The following is a 20,674-nucleotide window of genomic DNA, read 5'->3' on the forward strand; positions in this document are numbered from 1 at the left end:
AGAGTCTGCCGACAGATTTACTTTATGACTGTTTATGCCTCTTTTTATCTGTGTGACAGAATCAGCTGCAGAGGGATATGCTCAAGCTCAACACCTACGTGGCCTTGTATGACTACGCTGCCCAAGGGAGCCATGACCTGGAGATGAGGTTGGCTGACACGCACATACGCCTACATGCAGACACAAAAGATAACAGCTACTGGAACAGAACTGATCAATACATCACCTCTTTTGGACGGTGTTGACTGATTGACTCTGACATGCCTGCAATGGTTTATTTCCGGTTCTGTTTTTTTTAAATGAGAAGAAAATGAAAAAAATATCTTGGTTGATGCAATTCAGTGGTCAGAGAGGGGATGGAGAAGCTGTGGGATCTGCAATCACCTTTTTAAGATCATTTTTGATCTATTTTAAAAGTGTTCTAAGGTTTTTTTTAAATATATAATAATGTTGTTTTTACCCCCAAAAAAAAACTTGTATTGTTTTTTTAGGAAATAGTTTCTGCAGTGGCAGGAATACATTAGAAATGTGTCTCTGAGTTGCACTCATTTCCCAGCATCCCTTTGTTTAAACTCTGTCCCGCGAGCTTACGGGCCCTCACAACCCCCAACCTAACATGAGCAGTGCAACAAAAATGGAGACAATATTGGGACTGTGCAGCCATACAGTTTTGAGCCACATGCCACCTCAAAATAGAAAGTCAAAGACAGCAATGGATCAAGTTGCATTATTTTATCTGCTGTAGATTAACAATAGAAACAAAAAATTTAACAGAAATGCAATTGTAGGTGTAATTTTTCTTGTATATGTTTTCCATCATCAGAAAAATGTCCCAGGGCCATTTTTAAAAGATTTTCATTTGTGTGGGTTTGTAAGAGACACATCATGGGTTACTGATGCTGCAGAACATATATTTTGCAAACTTCCTAAAGAACTGCACATGTACCAGATTCAGGAATACTCCCAATTACACATAGGTATGAATCTCCCTGTAGTCCGACAGATTGGGACTAATGAAACGTTTTTTAGAGGACTCGCCTGTTTAAATCTCTAGTATCTTTGAACATCATGCACTGCATTCTTGAAAAGAGGCTCTCAGGAAAGAACAGTCCTTCAGCCTAAGTGCCAATTTGTTCAGGCTTCCTGCTGAAACCCTCCTGTGGATTAAAGGATGAGATAGTGCTCTTACTGTCTGCCGGTCTCCTCAGTTTGCAGACACACAAACAAAATCCAGTTTGCGTGTCTTCTCTTCAATCCACAGAAACTTCAATCGCTCTTCATTTAAAATTCATTGACCGCCTCATTAGTAGGACTGCCTTCGCATCAATGCCCTCATGTTCACATGCAGCTCACGTGGTGGTTTTAATCCTGGGCTCCAGGCTGAGTACAGTCAATAAATCATATACAAACACATTAAGAGCATTTTTAAATAATACAATTGAGTCTTTTAATGCAGCGCTTTAGTTTTACTTTTCATTCAAAGTTATGTTCATTATTCATTTTGTGGATGTCACAGACTCAGCTGACAAAATTACTTTAGGTTCAGTGGATATAAATAAATTTAAGACGCATTATGGGTATTTTATATGTACTAATTGGCATTTAGAACTTTAGAAGGCAGGAAATGTCAGGAGATTCGTTTTTCTGACCTGGTCTAAAAGCATTTTCTAAGACAACTTATAATTATTAAGCAGAAGTTAGTCGGCCAAAATAAAAAATAATTAAAGTCAGAGTTTATCTCTAACTTGCTCTCTGTTTTTTGTAATAAAAAGTGTTAATGTTGCAGATGAATTGGAAAACAAAGGGAGTAATTCATCTGAAATCTTGGAAGAAGCTTAAACCTATTCAATTGGAGAGAGCAGCCATGTTTATAAGAAAGTATTAATGCAGCTTTAGACAATAACTCTTCCTGACAGAAATATCTGAATGGTATTTACATGTTTGTGGTTAAGGCTGTTACTACAAAACTCAATTGCACTGACAAGGGGGCATTTCCATGTTACACCATTTTAAAATCGTTGCATTCAGATGGATTCAGGAATGATTTTCAAGTTCTTTTATTTGTTTATAAATGCTTTGATGTTCTTGGGCCATCATATATTAAAATATGGTGGAAAATATAAGTATTTGGTCACCTAAAAACGAGCAAGATATCTGTCTCTCACAGACCTGTAGCTTCTTCTGTAAGAGGATCCTCTGTCCTTCACTCGTTACCTGTAATAATGGCACCTGTTTGAACTCGTTATCCTTATAAAAGACACCTGTCCACAACCTCAAACAGTCACACTCCAAACTCAAGTGTGGCCAAGAGCAAAGATCTGTCTAAGGACACCAGAAGCAAATTTGTTTACCTGTGCCAGACTGGCAAGACAGAATCTGCAGTCGGTAAGCAGCTTGGTGTGAAGAAATCAACTGTGGAAGCAATTATTAGGAAATGGAAGACATACAAGACCACTGATACAATCTCCCTCCATCTGGGGCTCCCTGCAAGATCTCACCCTGTGGTGTCAAAATGATCACATAAACGGTGAGCAAAATTCCCAGAACCACACAGGGGAACCTGGTGAATGACCTGCAGAGAGCTGGGACCAAAATAACAAAGGCTACCATCAGTAACACACTACGCCACAAGGGGCTCAAACCCTGCAGTGCCAGACATCTCCCCCTGCTAAAGCCAGAACATGTGCAGGCCCATCTAAGGTTTGCTAGAGAGCATTTGGATGATCCGGGAGAGGATTGAGAGAATGTCCTATGCTCAGATGAAACCAAAATAGAACTTTTTAGCGGAGAAAGAAAGCTGAGTTGCATCCAAAGAACACCATACCTACTGTAAAGCATGGGGGTGGAAACAAGCTTTGGGGATTTTTGTTCAGCAAAGGGAGCAGGACGAGAAGAAGGAAGGGGGCTATGTATCGTCAGATTTTAAATGAAAACCTGCTTCCATCAGCAAGGGCATTGAAGATGAAACATGGCTGTGTCTTTCAGACAACGATCCCAAACACACAGCCCGGGTAATGAAAGAGTGGCTTTGTGCGAAAGCATTTCAAGGTCCTGGAGTGGCCTAACCAGTCTCCAGATCTCAACCTCTTAAAAAATGTTGGAGAGTTGAAAGACTGTGATGCCCAGCAACAGCCCCTAAACATCACCACTCTAGAGGAGATCTGCATGGAGGAATGGGCCAAAATAACAGCAACAGTTTGTGAAAACCTTGTGAAATCATGCAGAAAATATTTGACTGGTGTCATTGTCAACAAAGGGTATATAACAAAGTATTGAGCTGAACTTTAGTTAGGGACCAAATACTATTTTCCCTCATAATTTTAGGATCTATCAGGTTATTAATCTGTTTTTATTTTTATGTATTTTATTCATTTTTCCTTCTTTTAATGCAATACACTTCCATAACTTTACAAATGCAGCTGGAAGAAATCTTTAAAAAAAAGTTTGTTTTAATTCTGTTTATATGTCATTGCAGAGCTGGAGATAGAATTCTTTTGGTTGATGACTCCAACAACGACTGGTGGAAAGTGAGTATAAAAAAAAAAAAAACTTCCACCAGAGCAAAATCATGAGTTTATTGCATTGAACACATTTAAAGGTCCCATATTGCTCCTTGGTGACCTAACTTTGTTTTCTTTAAGCATTCATAAATCACAGAGAAAGCAGCGCGTAACAGTAGATAAGGTGTCATCTCGTGACACGGGGGCATGACAGATAATTTAGGAAGATGGAGGTTGGTGTCACCAGAGCATGAAGAAACTCATTACAGACATCTGGCCTATTTAGGAATAAGACAAGAGACAATCATTTAGATCTGCACCACATCAATGTAAGAAGATAATGTCTGGTGACTTCAAAGAAAAAAGTATTTTGATGGTTCCTTTTGATCAATGAGCAATTCTCTAGCTTAAAAATAATGAAAAAAGATTGTTTTTGAAAAGTTTCAATGCAGAAACTAGGTCTTATTTATTCCTTTTTTTTAGGGGGTAATCGAAGACAGAATTGGTTTCTTCCCATCAGCCTTTGCTCATCAGCTCCGAGCTGAAGAACAGGTCTTCAGGTGCAACAGGGCTTTTATCGGCTGCAAGGAGCAAAGCCAGCTCACCTTGAAGAAGGGACAGGTGAAGATATCTGAGCGTTTTACCGTTAGGCGTCTCGTTTGCGTGTCGGCCCGACTGTAAATCCTCATTAACATCGCATCCAACAGATCTTTAGCCATCTTGTGGACTCCCAGTGTTGAGGATCTTTAAGTGGAAAAAATCAAAGGATCTCTCTCTCAGGAGTTACTATATTAAAGTGGCATTATGTCATGACACAAGTTACCCGAACCCCTTTTCCCACTGTGCAGCATAGGGCATGCTGGGGGTCAGATGAGGCTTACAGTAAGCAGCCCCCTGTGGAGAAGAAACCGCAAGATGAATTGCTGACCTGTTGACTCTCTTTTCCATTCACACAGACCCAGGGGAAGATTTTTGGAAGCTAGCTACGCTTTGTGTCAACTTTGGAAAAACGAAATTATGTCCTTGAAAAGTTCTATTTTTTCCAGAATAAACCTGGAAAGTTGGGGGAAAATGAAACAAATAAATGAAGAAATTGGATCATTTTCTGAACCAGCAGTCCCGCCCACAACTCAGAGGCAAATTTCTAATGCACCGCTGCTCAGGATAACCTGTGTCCTAGAAAAGGACACAGGTTTTTTGTTTTGGGTTAAAACTGTCATAATCATAATTAAAAGACCACTGAGAATACTTTGAAAATAGATCAAAAGATAATTGCAGAGGGTCTTCAAATGCATTGTGGCTAACTAGCAAATTGGAGCCAGCTGTGACTACTCAACAGGATCCACAGGTGAGTGGGCGGAGTCTCAGCTGCTTGTGCAGAAACTCAAAAAAACGCAAATGCAAAAACTGAAGGAAACCAAAAAGCAAATCATAAAAATGGTAGATTTTTCAAATATGTGATTTTGTCTTAAATCAACTTCATATTTAGGAAAAAACAATGTTTAGGAAAAAAGTTTTATTTATGAATTCAATGTAGTTTTGACAGTTTCACTTATGCTTTGTTTCAGTCACTCCTTGTGTGAAAATAGTTCTTAAATTACCAAATATATGGGTTTTTTCAAAGATTAAATAGATTGATACGTCATCAAATTATCTTGAATTGCAAACCAATTAGTGAACTTGGGAATCCCTAAAACCACAGACAGGAACAACTGGAAATAAATATTTAAAATACAATAAATAGTAAACAATGAAACTGGCTTAAAAGTTCTAAAAAATGGCTTAAAGGCCTAAAGCCCCACCTTGATCATCTTTTGATGTGTGGTAAAAGTGTCCCCTGCAGTCTTTTAATTATGATTATAGCGTTTTCAGGCAAAATTTTGAAAAAACTGTCGTATTCTAGGACATAGTTTCTGCATAGCGGCAGTAGTTCATTAGAAATTCACATCTGAGTTGTGGGCAGGACTGTTGGGCGGAGGGCCTAAACTCATTTCCCATAATCCCTTTGTTGACACACTCCCCCCACTAGCTTCCAGCCCCTTACAGCACCGGCTAACATTAGCGGTACAACAAAAATGGTGAGCAATATCCGAGTTCGCCAGCTGGACAGTATTGAGACCAGACGAAGAAAACGCAGATTGATCTAGTCGTCTACAAGTGGATGCATCAGAATGGAGCAGAGCAAGGAGCTTGCGGCCTGCTGATTGAAGATTCTTTACATTTTTTTCATCTGCTCCTGATTCACAATAATTTGAATTAAAAAAAAAACACACCCAGAAACACAATTTTTTTAGCTCAATTTGCTTTTATTTTTCCTCCATCATAAGAAAATGCCACAAGAACATGCTAAAAATAACAAAAAACAAAATTTTTATGTGTGGTCTTTAAGCTTTTCTACTTCCTTATGAACTTTGAATTAAAGCTGCAGTACAGAACACGAATACTGAATTTCTGTTTCCTAAATGATGAGTCAACTGTTAATTCTGAGCTTCCTCCCTCAGATCTGTGTCGGCAGTGAGATAGAACGCAACGGCTTCATCAGAGTGACGAGTGGAAAGAAGAGGGGTTACGTGCCCTGTGACGTCCTGGAGATCATCTGAGACAAAGCCAGCGAAGAAGAACCACAACAAGATAGTGGGGGCGGAACAGGCCGCCCGATGAGGAAAAAGTAAGGCATCCGCTGCAGTGGAGGAACTTCACCTCATCAGAGACTGAAGTTCAGACCCAACACGAGCGGTTGTGGTTTGTCACCGAGCACTTTGGTTTGCTGCAGGTCTCCCTTTCAGTACGGAGTCAAACCGAGAGACAACAAACTGCTTCTGGTTTCCTAGAAGGCAGGAGATCACTGTGTCACTGATTTGATTGAACTTTAAAATCTGAATGTTTTTCCTGCGTTTCCCATTCCTGCTCAGCGTTCTTCACCTCCAATCTCTCTCCTTTTATAAAAAAAAGGGCTGCCAGCTAGTGTTATGGCTCAAAAACAAATGCTTCTAAAGCTTTTATTTTGTTTTCCATGAAAATGTTAGTCACAGTGCCAAGTTGCAACAATATTTACTTTCCTTTTTTTCACATTCCATTCAATTTGCGACAGTTATTGAAGTGATTATAAAATGAAAACAAAGCACTTCAAAATGTATTCTGATCAATTATATTAAAAAATTAAACTATAATTCCTGTGAGATTAAAAAATAAGTCCTTTTTTCCCTCATGCATGGTGAAGGCAAGGCAAGGCAAGGCAAGTTTATTTGTATAGCACAATTCGTACACAAAGTAATTCAAGGTGCTTCACAAAACAGAAAAATGCATTAAAATCACAATACATCATAGAAATAATCAACATAAAATTTACTTTAAAAGAAAAGAAAAAAAAAAAAAGATTTAAAAAGAAAGGAAGGAAAGAAAAGTGCAGATAGGACCTTTCAGTCATATACACGGCTAAACAGAAATGTTTTAAGTCTAGATTTGAACATGAACACAGAAGAGGCCTGTCTTACGCCTTCAGGGAGGCTGTTCCAGATTTTAGCTGCAGAATATTGAAACGCTGATTCCCCTTGTTTAGTTCTGACTCTGGGAATCAACAGGAGGCCGGCCCCTGAGGTCCTCAGAGTACAAGATGGTTCATATGGCACTAACATGTCAGAGATGTACTTTGGTGCGTGGCCATGGAGAGACTTGTACACAAGCAGAGCTGCTTTGAAGTCTATTCTTTGAGGTACAGGGAGCCAGTGCAAAGACCTGAGCACAGGAAAAGAGTCGTACACAAGAAAAGCAGAGAAAAGATAAAGGAAAGTCTTTTTTTCTGGGGGGAATTACCCAGTCCAAATGTAATAAAATCCTCTTTGGTCTTTCACAAATACTCTACAGATTCTTTGATTTCAATGGGACATATTGTTCCCGGCCCTACAAAATTTCCTTAGGTACTAATGAAATGACATGCTGTGGTTAAAATACCAATGAGGGACAGCAGAAACAGCTTCGGCTTATGGAGGGTTATTGGGTATAGCTAATAAAAGAACATTTAAGGCTGGATGAGGACATCTGATCTGGTTCTGTGATGCAGCACTATCCTGAAAATCTGAACCGCTAACCTGATGATGTATTTTCAGACCGAGAAAGCCCTAAACCAGGTGTCTGCAACATTTTGGCTTCTGACCCCCTCTTGTTAGGCTCTGTGGTTAAAGAATAACAAGCCATAACAACAAAAAAAAAAATTAGATATTTTTTAGAGACTATACGGCCCAACCATCAGATGAGTCAAACTTCATTCAACTCCTTCACAAGCAGTTGAATTGTGAACGACTCTGCTAAGCTCCTGCCTACAGAACCCATAATGCTTCAACAATCCATCAAGCAGTGCAGCTTCATACTTTACTTAAGTCGAACATTTTAACTGATTTTTGAGCTACATTTACCACAACTTGATGTCAGTGGGCACAACCAGAATTCATTCTAAAGGTATACCTTAAGTATGACAGTCCGTCTTAGGTACTTAAGGTGGACCTGTTTTAACTGAGCAAAATTCAAAGATGCACTAAGGGTCACTTAGTTCTCATTTAATTTTAATTTGTGAAGTTTACAAATTTCTGGCTGAGATGCACCAACATTGATTAAGTACTACAACTTCATTTCCTGCATTTTCGATGATATGGGGTACAGGGGGTCTTTTATTTTGAAATTTAGTCATGTGAACTTTAAAATTTCGCAAAAAATTACCTTTATGATTATGTTGTATTTTCTCAAAAACAATTGATTATTATTACTTATTGTAATAGTCACATTGATGGACTCAGTGTCTTATTTTTTAAGGGTGAAGTGAGCCTTTGTTGCTCCTATAGGGTTGTTGTCAGTGACAAATTGTCCCGAATGGCTCTTTAAGTTAAAGGTTGCAGAGCTCTGCCCTAAAAAAGTTTGGAAGTTAGGCAAGTTAGTATTCATGTGAGACAATAAAAAATGTATATATTTTTTTAAAGTATGTTTCCTATCATTATTGATGTCCTCAAAAATAAAAAATTTAATTAAAAATCACTTTGCAAAGTTATCTACAGGCACATTTTTTAATCATCTCCACAATGCATAGTTTTTTAGGTGTAGATTTTTTTGACTTTTTTACGGGATTTATTTATTTATTTATGATGAACTTTAGCTGTCATGTTTTGTTATTCTTAAGAAAGGTAAAAATCCTAACAAGTTGTATTTCTAATAATTTAAGATACCTGGTGCGCTAAAAAATTGAGCCCTATGAACTGTTAAGTTTAGTAAGTTACACCAGTTAGATCATTTTAAACATTGGCACTCATGCAGTTTCCTTTTCTTTTCAGCTCAGACTGTTTTTACTGGCTCTGTTTTTTCATTTGTTTGTTATTTATTTTCTGGTTATTTTGCATCGTAGTAAAAAAAAGTATGCCTGTTAAAGGTTTGCTCTGCACTGAAACTCAACAAGGCTTTGTTGTACATCATGTGTGAACACAAATAAAGAGTTTTATTGAAGCAAAGTGTCCCATATCCTAAACTAATACCTTGATTTCTATGCCTTTATGGTTGAGAGCTGTCTTCTGTGTTCAAGAGACATTTGAGAAGTTTTCACAACTTTCTTTTCCCTTTTCAATCTGTTAAAGGATTTTTTTTCAGTTTTAAAAGAGCAGGTCATGGTTTAGATACAGCCGGCATATCCTGCTATGAGAGACTAACTAAATTTCTTCAATTATCCCATCAAGCAGTTGCTCAAATCTCAAATTTTCACTGCCTAATTATAGAACTAAAACATCAATTTAAACTACTAAACAAGAAATGTTCAGACTTTGTTGTGTGTCATTATTTTGTTAATTTTCCATCAATTTATGTAGATTTAAGTCCTACTGAGATAAATGTAATGATTTAGGGAATTTGCATTGGGTCCTCCTCTGTAAAAGAAAAATCGTTGATTCTAGCGCCACCTGCAGATTGATTATGTTATTCGTGGTTTTGATAAATTTCCTTTATGGGTTCTCCTTCTTAAAACAGTAAATTAAAACTGCATAAATTCAGCAAATGTTTAACTGCAAAGAGTTTTTCTGTCTCACCAGCTTATAAATAGTACAGAGCTTTCACAGATAAAAAGGCACATGAACATCTTTGTCACTTCTGGGTAAATATGGGAATTTATGCTGAGTCATCATTTTCAAAGTTTAGTAAAGAAGTAGAAAGGCAAAAGCTTGCTTGATCTTGATTTTCAGTATGAATACAGACCAAGAAAGTGTGTCCTCACGAGCCTTCAGACTTCCTGGGTTTTAATCTAAAGGGGTTCAGTCATAGTGAAACCTTAAAACCTTTAAAAGGAGCCTCAAGTGGCAGACCGCTGCTCTAGAAAAATCCATAAAATGTTTTACTATTATGAGGAACCACACTGCAGATTCAGCTGGCAGCTAATTTATATTCACGGATGCATACATTCCCACATTTAAGGTGCACTTTCAAAGCATCAGATCTGCCTTAAGACCTGTTTTCTTTTAGGATGTAAATTTATAAGCAAATGTTCCTAAAGAATTTGGTCTAAATTTGGCTGAACAGCATAACATCAGCTGCGTATCACTGAGGTAAGCTGTCCATTCTGCCACACGTAACATTGGACAAAGACATGGTTTTTGTGGAGACCAAGGAAGGGTTGTAAGCTCACTCTGGTCAAGATGATCTGAGTTTTCTAATGTGGTGGACTGCCCTGGTACCCATCAGTTATACAAGTGATGGGCGTGGTCAGGAGTGTCACTAAGGAAAATGTGGTAATACAAGGTCAACAGAGCAATGAAAGTCACATTCTTTACCTGAATGTTGCAGCTTGAACTGGGAATTATCAGACGTTGCATTGAAGTTGTCTTAGTTTCTTGTTCTTAGCACACAGACCAGCCCATTTACTTCAATGTTTAACATGTTCACAACTGCAACATGATTGTGAAAAGTGTTTTTCTAGCATTTCTGACATGAACAAGCTTTAATAACTGCAGCTTTCATCAAAAGTTTACTTCTATTGGAGCATTCCTTCCAAATCCAGGATGGTTGTACACAGTTGTCCTCAACAGTTTTGCCGCCTGTCTGACTCCAAGTTATTAAAATCCAATTCTTTCCTGATTTCAAATCTTACTTTGATTTTAAGCTATCCCTTTTCACCATGTTTAGATGCCAAAGCAATTCAGTAAGTGCCTGCCATTTGACATGCTAATTATCCACGTATAAAAACAGAAGTTCTGCTATAGTCATGCGGAGTCCCACAAAGTTCTGTCTTGGGACCACAACTGATGTTATTGTTCAGGATTTTACTTAGCCAGATTGTGAAGCTTCTATACCTGTGCTGTTGAATTGATGTAACTCTTAGCTTTATTTTCTAGTCAGTTACCAAACATGCTGGTTTGTATGTGGGACATTCTTAGAATAACAAATAGAATTTTAAAAATTCAGAGAATTGCCCTTGACAGGGTCAGCAGATTAAAAAGCCTCTCGTCGAATCTCAGAAACATCTGTGTGTTGCTCAAAGCTGACTGTGAAAAAAAAAACTTTTCACCATTTGACATCACTTCTCAAATCTCACTTTTGCTTTTGTTTTGTGTCACTCTGAAACAACTGTTGGAGTCTTCTGTCCAGGTCTGAAACAGCTCTGAAGATCCAGCAAGACGAACGGACAGAAGAATGGATGGAGAGATAAATGGAAAGATAAACAAATGGTGGGGTGGGTGGACAGATGTAAGATTCTCCTCTTTTCACTTTATGTCTGGCTCTCTTATAGCAGTAATAGTTCTCAGATTTGACAGAATCTGAGATCTGCTGCTTTGAAAGTTCCTCTGTGTGTCATCGCTGACACCTAGTGGTAGTTTCCTACCTGCACAGATAAGGGATAAAAGGAAAATAAAAGGAACGATGAGTTGACAGATAAGACAAGACAGAGCAGGGCCCTGATTTTTTTTTTCCGTTATATTTTTTTCTGTAGTGCAACTTAGTTTAGTTATGAACTGTCCAATCAGATGCCTCAATACATGTATGTGGTTTCCCCCCTAATGACAAAATCCCCCGAGCCCGCTTTCAATTGTTAGTGGTGTGGACTTCCAACAAGCTCACTCCTAGCGAGAATGGTTGCCATAGAAAAGATGACTCAGACCGATTGGGACCAATCACTGCTGACTGACGTTGTCTGACTCCAACATGGCGGCATCCGCATCAAGAAAAAATGGCTGCTGAATTAGCTGGAGCCAGAAGTAAGTCATTTTCTATGGATAACGTCGCACTTGGTCCAGATTTCATTTACAGTCAATAATGGCTCCACACTGCCATATAATCTGGATGGGATTCATTAATTTGTGAGATTTTCCGAGAATTCCAAATGCCATAGGTCCAACCTCATTATCATTTTCTAAAATGATACCCACACTGGGTTGTTCAGTGTTTGAGAGGTCAGAGCTGGTCACACCTGGGACAACTAGCACATGGCTATCTACAACTGGATGTTGTGTTCTTGCCATATTAAAATTATTTTGCAGTTTACAATAAAATCCCTGATGCAAAGGCAATGTCTTGCAGGAACACAAACACTGAAAAAGAAACTTTTCATAAAAGTTTCCACATTTGATGGTCTATTCTAGTTGCCTTTAGTAGCACCAAATAAGAAGGCAAAAACTAATTTCTTGAATAGTAAAAGTATTTGAAAAACATAGCAAACAAGACAAATGTATCCATGTGCATATGGATTGTCACAACTGCAGTAATTGTTAACCAGAGCGGTACTAAATATTATCTAGAAGCCAAGAAAAAGGGAACAAATGGCCACTTATATAAAGGTTTTTCCATGTTCTGTTCCCCAAAGGTCAGAGGTTTGGCCTTACGATCCATCCAAACAAACAAACATCTAACACAAGTTGTCTTTCTGATGTCTTCATTCCTCATCCAATCCAATAGGAAAACTTCAACATCTTCATTTCTGCTACCTCCCCCTCTGCCTTTTTCTCAGAGCTACTGTCTCTAAAGCAGATGTCTGCAACCAGAAGCTCCAGAGCCACATTCAGCTCTTTCATCCCTTCATTGTGGCCTTCAGCTTTAGAAAATAAATGCAATCAATTTGAATAAATAACAGGTTTATACTTTTCTTTAATCAGTTTGAAGTAATTCAGTTATGTCCTTTATTTTTTGATTTTTATCATGTCAGATAAACGAGCAAAAGGTTTAGTCTATAGTAAGAGTGGTTTATTATTAGAATAAGCTCAAAGTATGTATAACTTTTCTTTTGCTCGACAAAATTGCTGCAAAATTTGATTCTACACTATAATTTATATTTGATATTAAAAGGAAAAAAAGTTAAAAAGCACATTAGCATCGTAATGACAGAAAAATGCCATCTTTGACTTGGTTTTTTTGAAGTATTAATTTAAGTAAATCTGCTACAGCTGGAGGATCTTCTTTGTAACTGGGTGTGTGTTTTTTTAAATAACTCCTGTTCAACATAAAATAAGTTAAAGTGTTATACATAGTAAATATAACACTGGAAAATTTGATTGTCGTAAATGAATACCTTAATGCCATCAAAACATATTTTTGGAAACAGGGTTTTAGGTCAGTAAGAAACTGCTAAATGCTGCTGACCCCTGCTCTAAACCAACATTAGGATGCTCTCACCTCCTTTGTTTTTTCCCCTTCTAAGACATCTGTTAGTCACACATCTGACACCTGCCTCCACCTGTTCCAACCTGCTCTTCACCTCTGTCCCTCAATTCCCGTTGCTCTTGAGTGTTGACCTTAAGTCCAGAACCGGATGAATTTAAGTGTATTTAGACAATTTATCTTGTTCTCATAGTGTTTTCATTTGCATTTCAAACTTAAGATGTTAATTCTGTCCAAAATTATTTTAAGGACTTCCTGTCATAAAGAGGATTCTAAACTCTTGTTTTCATAATTTTGATGCGTGTGAAATCATTGTCATGCTTTTGAATTTGGTTTCAGTGGGTGAAGTTTGTTCATACTTGCATGTTATTAGTTCTTCTAAAAAACATCCACTGTTAAGCAGAAGCAGCCAAATATGACCTGTTTAATGTTGTAAAAAACAGAAAAAAATAAAAAGAAATGGTAGGTGTTTTTCTGCATGTTATGACTATCTAGGTGTGAATTTGTGAACCCCATCTGCTACTGTGTCCAGGACTTTTCTTTTTGCAGAGTAAAGACAAAAATGCTTTAATTTTTTTTAAGCGAACTCTGCTCAATAAAAAATATATATGTATATGTATTTATTTTGCAATTAGAAAGAATGTGAATCTTAAAAATATCAGTGGAAATGTTACGATTTGCTTTTTTATTGATCTATATGTTTCCCTGCATTTTACTCAATCTGGTGAAAGCAAGTAGAGATGCATTTTCTGCATCCAGAATCTACCCAAATATGGGCAAAACTTCCCCTCATCCAAGTAGTTTTTTAATCATTTAACCCAAACTTGTAGCTTTGTGTCTTAATTGAATGTTGTGTGTAATTTTGCCGGCCGATATTTTAACCAGATGAGCTTCCTTATAAGTATATGATAAGTATGGTTTATCGTTTGTCATTTTTAGGTTTTTGATCGCTATCAGCAACATGAGTTTCTGAGTCAGCCACAAACAAATCCCCATCTACTAAATGATCACATCCTGTTTGAAAGCAAACTAAACCCCAAACATGATTCTCACACTAATATGCTTCATATGTGGGTGTATCATTAAACTGCTGTGCATAGTTCACAAGACATGGAGTGACTTGTGTGTTGTTTAGAACAAAAGGGCATTTTTTTTTGCAACTGTGCTGCTGCAAACCAAAGCAACACAACACTAAATACTAAATTTTAGTTTAGGGATCGACCTGTTTTTTCTTTATCAAATGTAAAATTTTAGATAAATACGAAAGTTTTTTGGTGTCCATTTGACCAACAAAGTTAATAAACTCATGGTCTGGATTTATGCTTTTTTTATATAGTTACATCAAAGTGGCTTATTTTACAAGCCAGTTTCAAAGAAAACCACTCCAACTTCATAATTCAAGTCTATAAAATATAAATACTCACTGGCCAATTTATTAGGTACATCTTGCTAGTTCTGGGTTGGACCCCCTTTTGCCTCCAGAACTGCCTTAATCCTTGGTGGCATAGATTCAATAAGGTACTGGAAACATTCCTCAGACAGTTTGGTCAATATTGACATGACAGCATAACGCAGTTACTGCGTATTTGATGGCTGCACATCCACAATGCCAATCTCCTGTTCCACCACATCCCACATCCCCATTGCTCTGTTGGGTTGAAATCTTGTGACCGTCAAGAATATCTGAGATGATTCCAGCTTTATGACCTGCTGGAAGTAGCCATAAAAAAATGGGTATACTGTGGGTACACTGGATCGACATGGTCAGCAACAATACTCAGCTAGGCTGTGGGAACCATGCTCAATTGGTACTAAGTGGGCATGCACCATCACCAGCCTGAACCGTTGATACAAGGCAGGATGGATCCGTGCTTTCACGTCGTTGACATGAAATTCTGATCCAAATTCTGACCGTACCATCTGACTGTTGCAGCAGAAATGGAGACACGTCATACCAGGTAATGTTTTTCCAATCTTCTTTTGTTCAATTTTGGTGAGCCTGTGTGAATTGTAGCCTCCGTTTCCTGCTCCCAGCTGACAGGTGTGGCACTCTGTGTGGTCTTCTGCTGCTGTAGCCCATCTGCCTCAAGGTTGGACGAGTTGTGCGTTCAAAAATGGTCTTCTGCAGACCTCGGTTGGAACCAAGTTCTTTTTTGAGTTCCTGTTTCTTTTCTATCATCTGGAACCAGTCTGGCCATTCTCCTCTGACATCAATAAGGCATTTCCGCCCACAGAGCTGCCGCCAACTGGATATTTTCTTTTTTTTCGGACCATCCTCTGTAAATAAAGAAAGATGGGGAAGAGTGAAAATCCCAGTAGATCAGGAGTTTCTGAAATACTGACACCAACAACTTTGCTTCATTCAAACTCACTTCAACCACATTTTTTCTCCATTCTGATGCTCAGTTTTAGCTGCAGCAAATCGCCTTGACCGTGTCTACATTCCTAAAATCACTGGTGCATGTTGCTGCCATCTGATTGCTTCATTAGAAATTTGCTTTAACGAGCAGTTGGGCAGTTGTGCATAATAAAGTGGGTAGTGAGATTATATATACTGATAAGATTGAATTGAATTCTTCAGCTCCAAAGCAAATTTACCCAAGATGAAGGTCAGCATTGCTCCTTCCTCCTATTTGGCTTTTTTTTTTTGACAAACTAGGATTTATCTAACATCATTTCTACCCACAATGGATACAGAATGACAGAGGACTACAGAGGTAAACGCAAGTTTATAGTCCAGCTTTAACACAAAATAATCAATGAACGCACACACATCAGAATGTCACAAAAGAAGTGGGAAACACAATAAAAAACATAGATTCTGAACCAATATTTATCCACACCATGTGATGGAGCCTTCAGGGAAATTTAGAATTGCAATGAAATAAATGATTAAGTGAATCATTATTTCCTGAGCTGTGGGATGAAGATGAGTCTGCGGAGAAAGAAAACTCGCAGAAAGAGTGAGCGTGTGTTTTTAAACCAGGGCTTTGGAGACAACAGCCCCTCCCACCCATGCACAGCCCAGGCATTAAACCATTGCTAACATCAATGTACTTATTCTACTTTTCTGCAGCTGTTGCTGCATTGTAAGAATGAGAACGCATGACAGTTTTTTCAAATGACTGAAGGGGAAACCAAAGGCGGAGGTGAAAATGACAAGTCGTGAAATTCACACCTTATCTTTGAAGTTTAGTGACGCAGACACTTTGACACTTCACCCTTTATAAAAATAAACATACGCATTTTTATGGTGCTATAACAAAAACCTTTTTTTCAAAATCTAAGCCAGACCATAACAAATTTCCTTTCTGATGACAAATTTAACTTGTTGGGGGAAAAAATTACAGAAAAAAAATATTTTTACATTTTTAGTACATTAATAAATTATAGATAAAGCATACTTCATGCACCAACTACAATATGTGTCACATTTATTTTTTGATTATTTATTATTAACCTATTTTATAAGGGAATAACAAAACAATAAAATTAAAACATAAAATTATTTAAAAAAATACAATACTACAAAATATAACAGTGAAAAATAAAAATCAAAAATTCCCCTATCAAATATGATACAAATGGTTATGGTAAATGGTGATAGTTTAGATAATCTCCAACTCGTTTAACTTGTTTGTAAGATGTTGCAGGCCAATCATAAAAAACGCATAAAAAAACATTCTTTCCCATCTCTGTCCAGGGAACTGGACGTATTTTATTCGCCAAAAATGTGTTCTTCTTCAATCTGCCTATTTTCCGTCTTCTCCTAATTTATAACGATTTGAATAAATAAATACTCAGAAATGCAATTTTATGTTTAATTTTCTTTATAAATGTCCCCCATCCTCAGAAAAATGCCAAAAGAACATGACAATGACAAAAACACAATTCCCAGTGCAGTGAGTCTTCATGAACTAACTTTAGCTGAAGACGTGAGTTATAGACAGCAAAAAAATATAAAAATAATAATAGATTGGATTTATCTGCACTTTTCCAGACGCTCAAAGCGCTTACAATGTGTTAATTCACTCTTCATTCATGGTAAACTACTGATGTAGCCACAGCTGCCCTGGGGCAGACTGACAGAGCCGTGGCTGCCAGTGTGCGCCTACTGCCCCTCTGACCATCACTGGGACATTCATAAGAATTCACACACCAGTGGAGCAACACCGGAGGCAGGGAGGGGGACGTGTCTTGCCAAAGGAAACAATGTAAAAGAGCAGGTAAGCTTCTGAGACATTTTGACCAATGTCATTAAAATAGACAATAAATAAAAGGGGTCTTAAACCTGATCCCAGTGGCACTCCTTTTTTAGATAATGTCTAATTCTAAAGAAAACCCCTCATATTTAATATACAGAGTTCTATTATGTAGGTGGTTTGAAAGCCATGCAACTGCATTTTCTGAATGTCCAATGCTAAGTAGTCTGTCCATATACACAGTGTGATCAACTGTGCGAAAGATTGTTAATAAAAAGTGAAGCAAGGTAATGCTGCTTACCAGGTGCCACAATGATATTATTTAACACCTTCATGGTAATTTTGATGGTACAACTAAGGTGTTTAAGAATAGAAATTCCCTGTATCTTGTGTAGTTAATCATAAGTTATGCTCTTCTATTTCAGATATGAAGTCTGAGGGACAGTCTGTTAATGTTTTTTAGTTAGAAAATATATAGGATTTTTTTTTTATATCTGACATAGATCAAGTCAATAATGAAATATTTGAAGAAAAAAAAGTCATTCTAGGTCATGTGATTTTTACCTGTTAAGTCAATGTGCAAAAGATAATGCATTCATTTTGCTATACCTTACATTTTTTGGGTAATATTCTACGTTTTTTGACTTTTATACATAATACAATTTTATCGATCACCCAACACAACCAAAGAACATACCTTAACTCTATGATCATCACAGCTCTATTACAGACTAAGTCTGATACCTAAAAGTAGAGGGTTCCTTTTTTACATAAAGGTATGTTAAATTGTTCACTTGTTTTTAATCCAGTTTGCGGTTCAAAGACCAACTTCAATGGTAACAGTGTTTTTAACATGTTCTTGTACCATTTTTTCTGACGATGAAATATTTCAAGGAAGTTCAGCTTAAAATAGCATTTCTGACTATGTCTTTATTAAAGTTGTTGTAAATCAGGAGCAGACAAAAAATTGGAAAACACATGTAGACGTGCTTGCAGACAATTAGATCCATGTATGTCTTTATTTTCCTAGACCGATCTGGCATCTGGATCAAAACTGTACTGCTGGAAAGCTCCAGTATTGATCGCTAATTTTGTTGCACCACTAATATTTGTTTGGGGTTTTGAAGGGCTGTAAACTAGCAGGAGAGTGTAAACAATGGAATGATGGGAAATTGGGGCAGGTTTACTCAATTTTGCCTAAAAATAATCCAAAGTAAAAGACCACTGGGAACACTTTTACAATAGAGCCAATTGTTAATAGGAGTGGGACTTTAACATGTGTGTGAAAATTTAGAAAATGCTAATTACAAATGTTATCATCGATAGTTAGATGTTAATCATTTTTCTCTAAATGGGAAATAACTTTGAAAGGAAACAAAACATTTGATTGGTGGGATCTTTGTGGTCAGAGAAGAGGGAGGCTGTTTGTGGTCAACAGATGCAAACTTGTGATATATAGAAGCTCTTCTTCTCCACCAACAGTCACACTTTCAGACCACTGATATCTGACAGACATGGAGTCCACCTCCGTACTTCTTCTGGCCGTCTTGGTGATATCAGGTGTGGTGTTTGATCTTTTCAGCCAGTGTAAAAACATCTCTATAGCTCGGTTTTCTGTCTGCCATTCCAGTTTCAGTTGCATCCTTTTTTTTTCTGTTTTCTTTCCTCCACAGTCTGGACAATAAGTGAAACAGGCCGGGTGACACTTGACGATGAAAACCAGCTGGAGGGCTCCGCGGAGGGGGTAATGTATCTGCCTTTAAACATTTGTGCTATTAGTAAATGTTCTGACGATCATCTCTAAATAACTGAGAGCTGGAAGAATTTATTTCTGTTGTAAAACCTCAAATACTTTGACCAAATTTAGAATCTGGGTTTTGCAAATGAGTTATTTCCATGCATCAATGTCAAGTTCTTTTTTACGTAAAAACTCAAATAAAAATAAGCAAAAATGAAGTAATCTCAATTTTTAAAAGCAGAGATTTTTAAAGTCTACATGTTAAAATTAAATTGAAACCCTCCCTAAATAAAATGTCAACTTTATAAAAGTGATCTCTAAATACTTTTGGTTGGCTTTTGCCTGTGAACATATATAATATTTTAAAGATGGGGATTCGTAACAAACAAGAAAGTGAGAAAAATGTTCTATTTTGGGAAGAATCACTACTTTAAGTATTTATTTTGCCACTCTGCTTTTATCAAAAGCTTCCAGGGATGTGCTGGGGGTGTAAGTGGATGCTGAAGAAGGTGAAGGCAGCTTTAGGAAACACCACCAAAGTGGAGGTAAAACATCTAAATCAGTGTTGAGCCTCGTGATCGTCAGGACAACCACTTCTTTTTGTCCCCACAGAAAATAAAATCTCAGCTCTTAAATGTTTGTGATAAAATTGGATTACTGCGATCTCAGTGCAAAAAATTTGTTGCAAAAAACCTTGATGTTCTAACTGAGGAGCTCACAACTACAGACGATGTGAGGACGATCTGCGTGAACGTGAGAGCGTGCAGGTGAGTGTTTGCCGGCCTCTGAGGTCCTCAGATTCTCTCCGTTACATTGAAATGGTTTTTATCATGTTTTTTATTTATCTTCAGGCCAAAGGAGCTACTAGATCTGACCCCCCTAAATGAAGAACCATTCATGGAGGTCAATTCCATCCCCTAAGATCGCAACTTTTTACAGCTTTAGAAATCTTTTGCAATAAAAATACATTCTGCGTAACCCTTGTGTTATCGTAGGCACTATAACGTTGGGAGTTGGGTCATCTAAACCCACTAGACCAGTGGTTCCCGAACTTTTTCTGCAGGGCCCCCCCACACTGACACAAACATACAAATCCTTTGTTTCTAGACTCCACCGCGCCCCCCAGTTTGGGAACCACTGCACTAAACAGTGCGCTGAACATTTTTTCCTTCAATGATTTGTGATTTTTACTGGTGTCCATGGATTACATAAAATCCTCTCTACCTTTATCCACGTTTGTCATGGTAGGAATAACACGTCAATGGTCATCTTGACCCCATAGGATAGCACAAGGGTTAAATTGCTTTGAATCAACCATTCTTTTTTGCATTTCTGTATTCGCGCTGATCACATTTTGCAAAGTCTTGACTGTAAACTGCATCCAACAGGTATTAAAGACCCACTTCGATAAAATTGTGTTTTTGGTCAATTTTTCTGCTCATTAGGACATATATAAATACAATTAAGCTCAAAAATGCATTTCTGAGTGTTTTGTTTATTTAAATTGTTGTGAAACAAGTAGATAAAAAGATGCAGTTTGAAAAAGATTGTATTTGTGACGCATTTTGGGCAACAAGCTTCCTGCTTCGAGCAAAACAGGGAGGGAAATGGGGTTGCTC

General features: G+C 37.5%; 2 protein-coding genes across 3 annotated transcripts in view; both read left to right on the plus strand.

Moving 5' to 3' along the window:
- The window catches only part of stac (SH3 and cysteine rich domain), a 30,397-nt gene extending 23,588 nt beyond the window's left edge, over positions 1–6,809 (plus strand). For both annotated transcript variants that reach the window (XM_004082520.4, XM_020713731.2), the window contains 4 exons: positions 60–148; positions 3,476–3,527; positions 3,984–4,121; positions 6,002–6,809. In XM_004082520.4, the coding sequence (XP_004082568.2) occupies positions 60–148; positions 3,476–3,527; positions 3,984–4,121; positions 6,002–6,100 (378 nt within the window). In that variant the 3' untranslated portion in view covers positions 6,101–6,809. The remainder of the gene's footprint in view (positions 1–59; positions 149–3,475; positions 3,528–3,983; positions 4,122–6,001) is intronic.
- An 11,964-nt stretch (positions 6,810–18,773) lies between these two features.
- On the plus strand, positions 18,774–20,279 carry LOC101167662 (antimicrobial peptide NK-lysin). The gene is made up of 5 exons (XM_004082250.4): positions 18,774–18,877; positions 18,991–19,061; positions 19,523–19,600; positions 19,668–19,822; positions 19,907–20,279. Exons 1-5 carry the CDS (start codon positions 18,832–18,834, stop codon positions 19,974–19,976), a joined length of 420 nt encoding a protein of 139 aa, XP_004082298.1. The 5' UTR covers positions 18,774–18,831; the 3' UTR covers positions 19,977–20,279.
- The last annotated feature ends 395 nt before the right edge of the window (positions 20,280–20,674 follow it).

Source organism: Oryzias latipes, chromosome 22 (genome assembly GCF_002234675.1).
Source record: "Oryzias latipes chromosome 22, ASM223467v1".
Lineage (NCBI taxonomy): Eukaryota > Metazoa > Chordata > Actinopteri > Beloniformes > Adrianichthyidae > Oryzias > Oryzias latipes.

Excerpts from the sequence above, each read along its gene's own strand:
- LOC101167662 (XM_004082250.4), top strand. The coding sequence starts at position 18,832 with ATGGAGTCCACCTCCGTACTTCTTCTGGCCGTCTTGGTGATATCAG. Across the intron at positions 19,062-19,522 it reads TGGAGGGCTCCGCGGAGGGG|CTTCCAGGGATGTGCTGGGG; the intron begins GTAATGTATCTG and ends TTTTATCAAAAG. Across the intron at positions 19,601-19,667 it reads GAAACACCACCAAAGTGGAG|AAAATAAAATCTCAGCTCTT; the intron begins GTAAAACATCTA and ends TTGTCCCCACAG.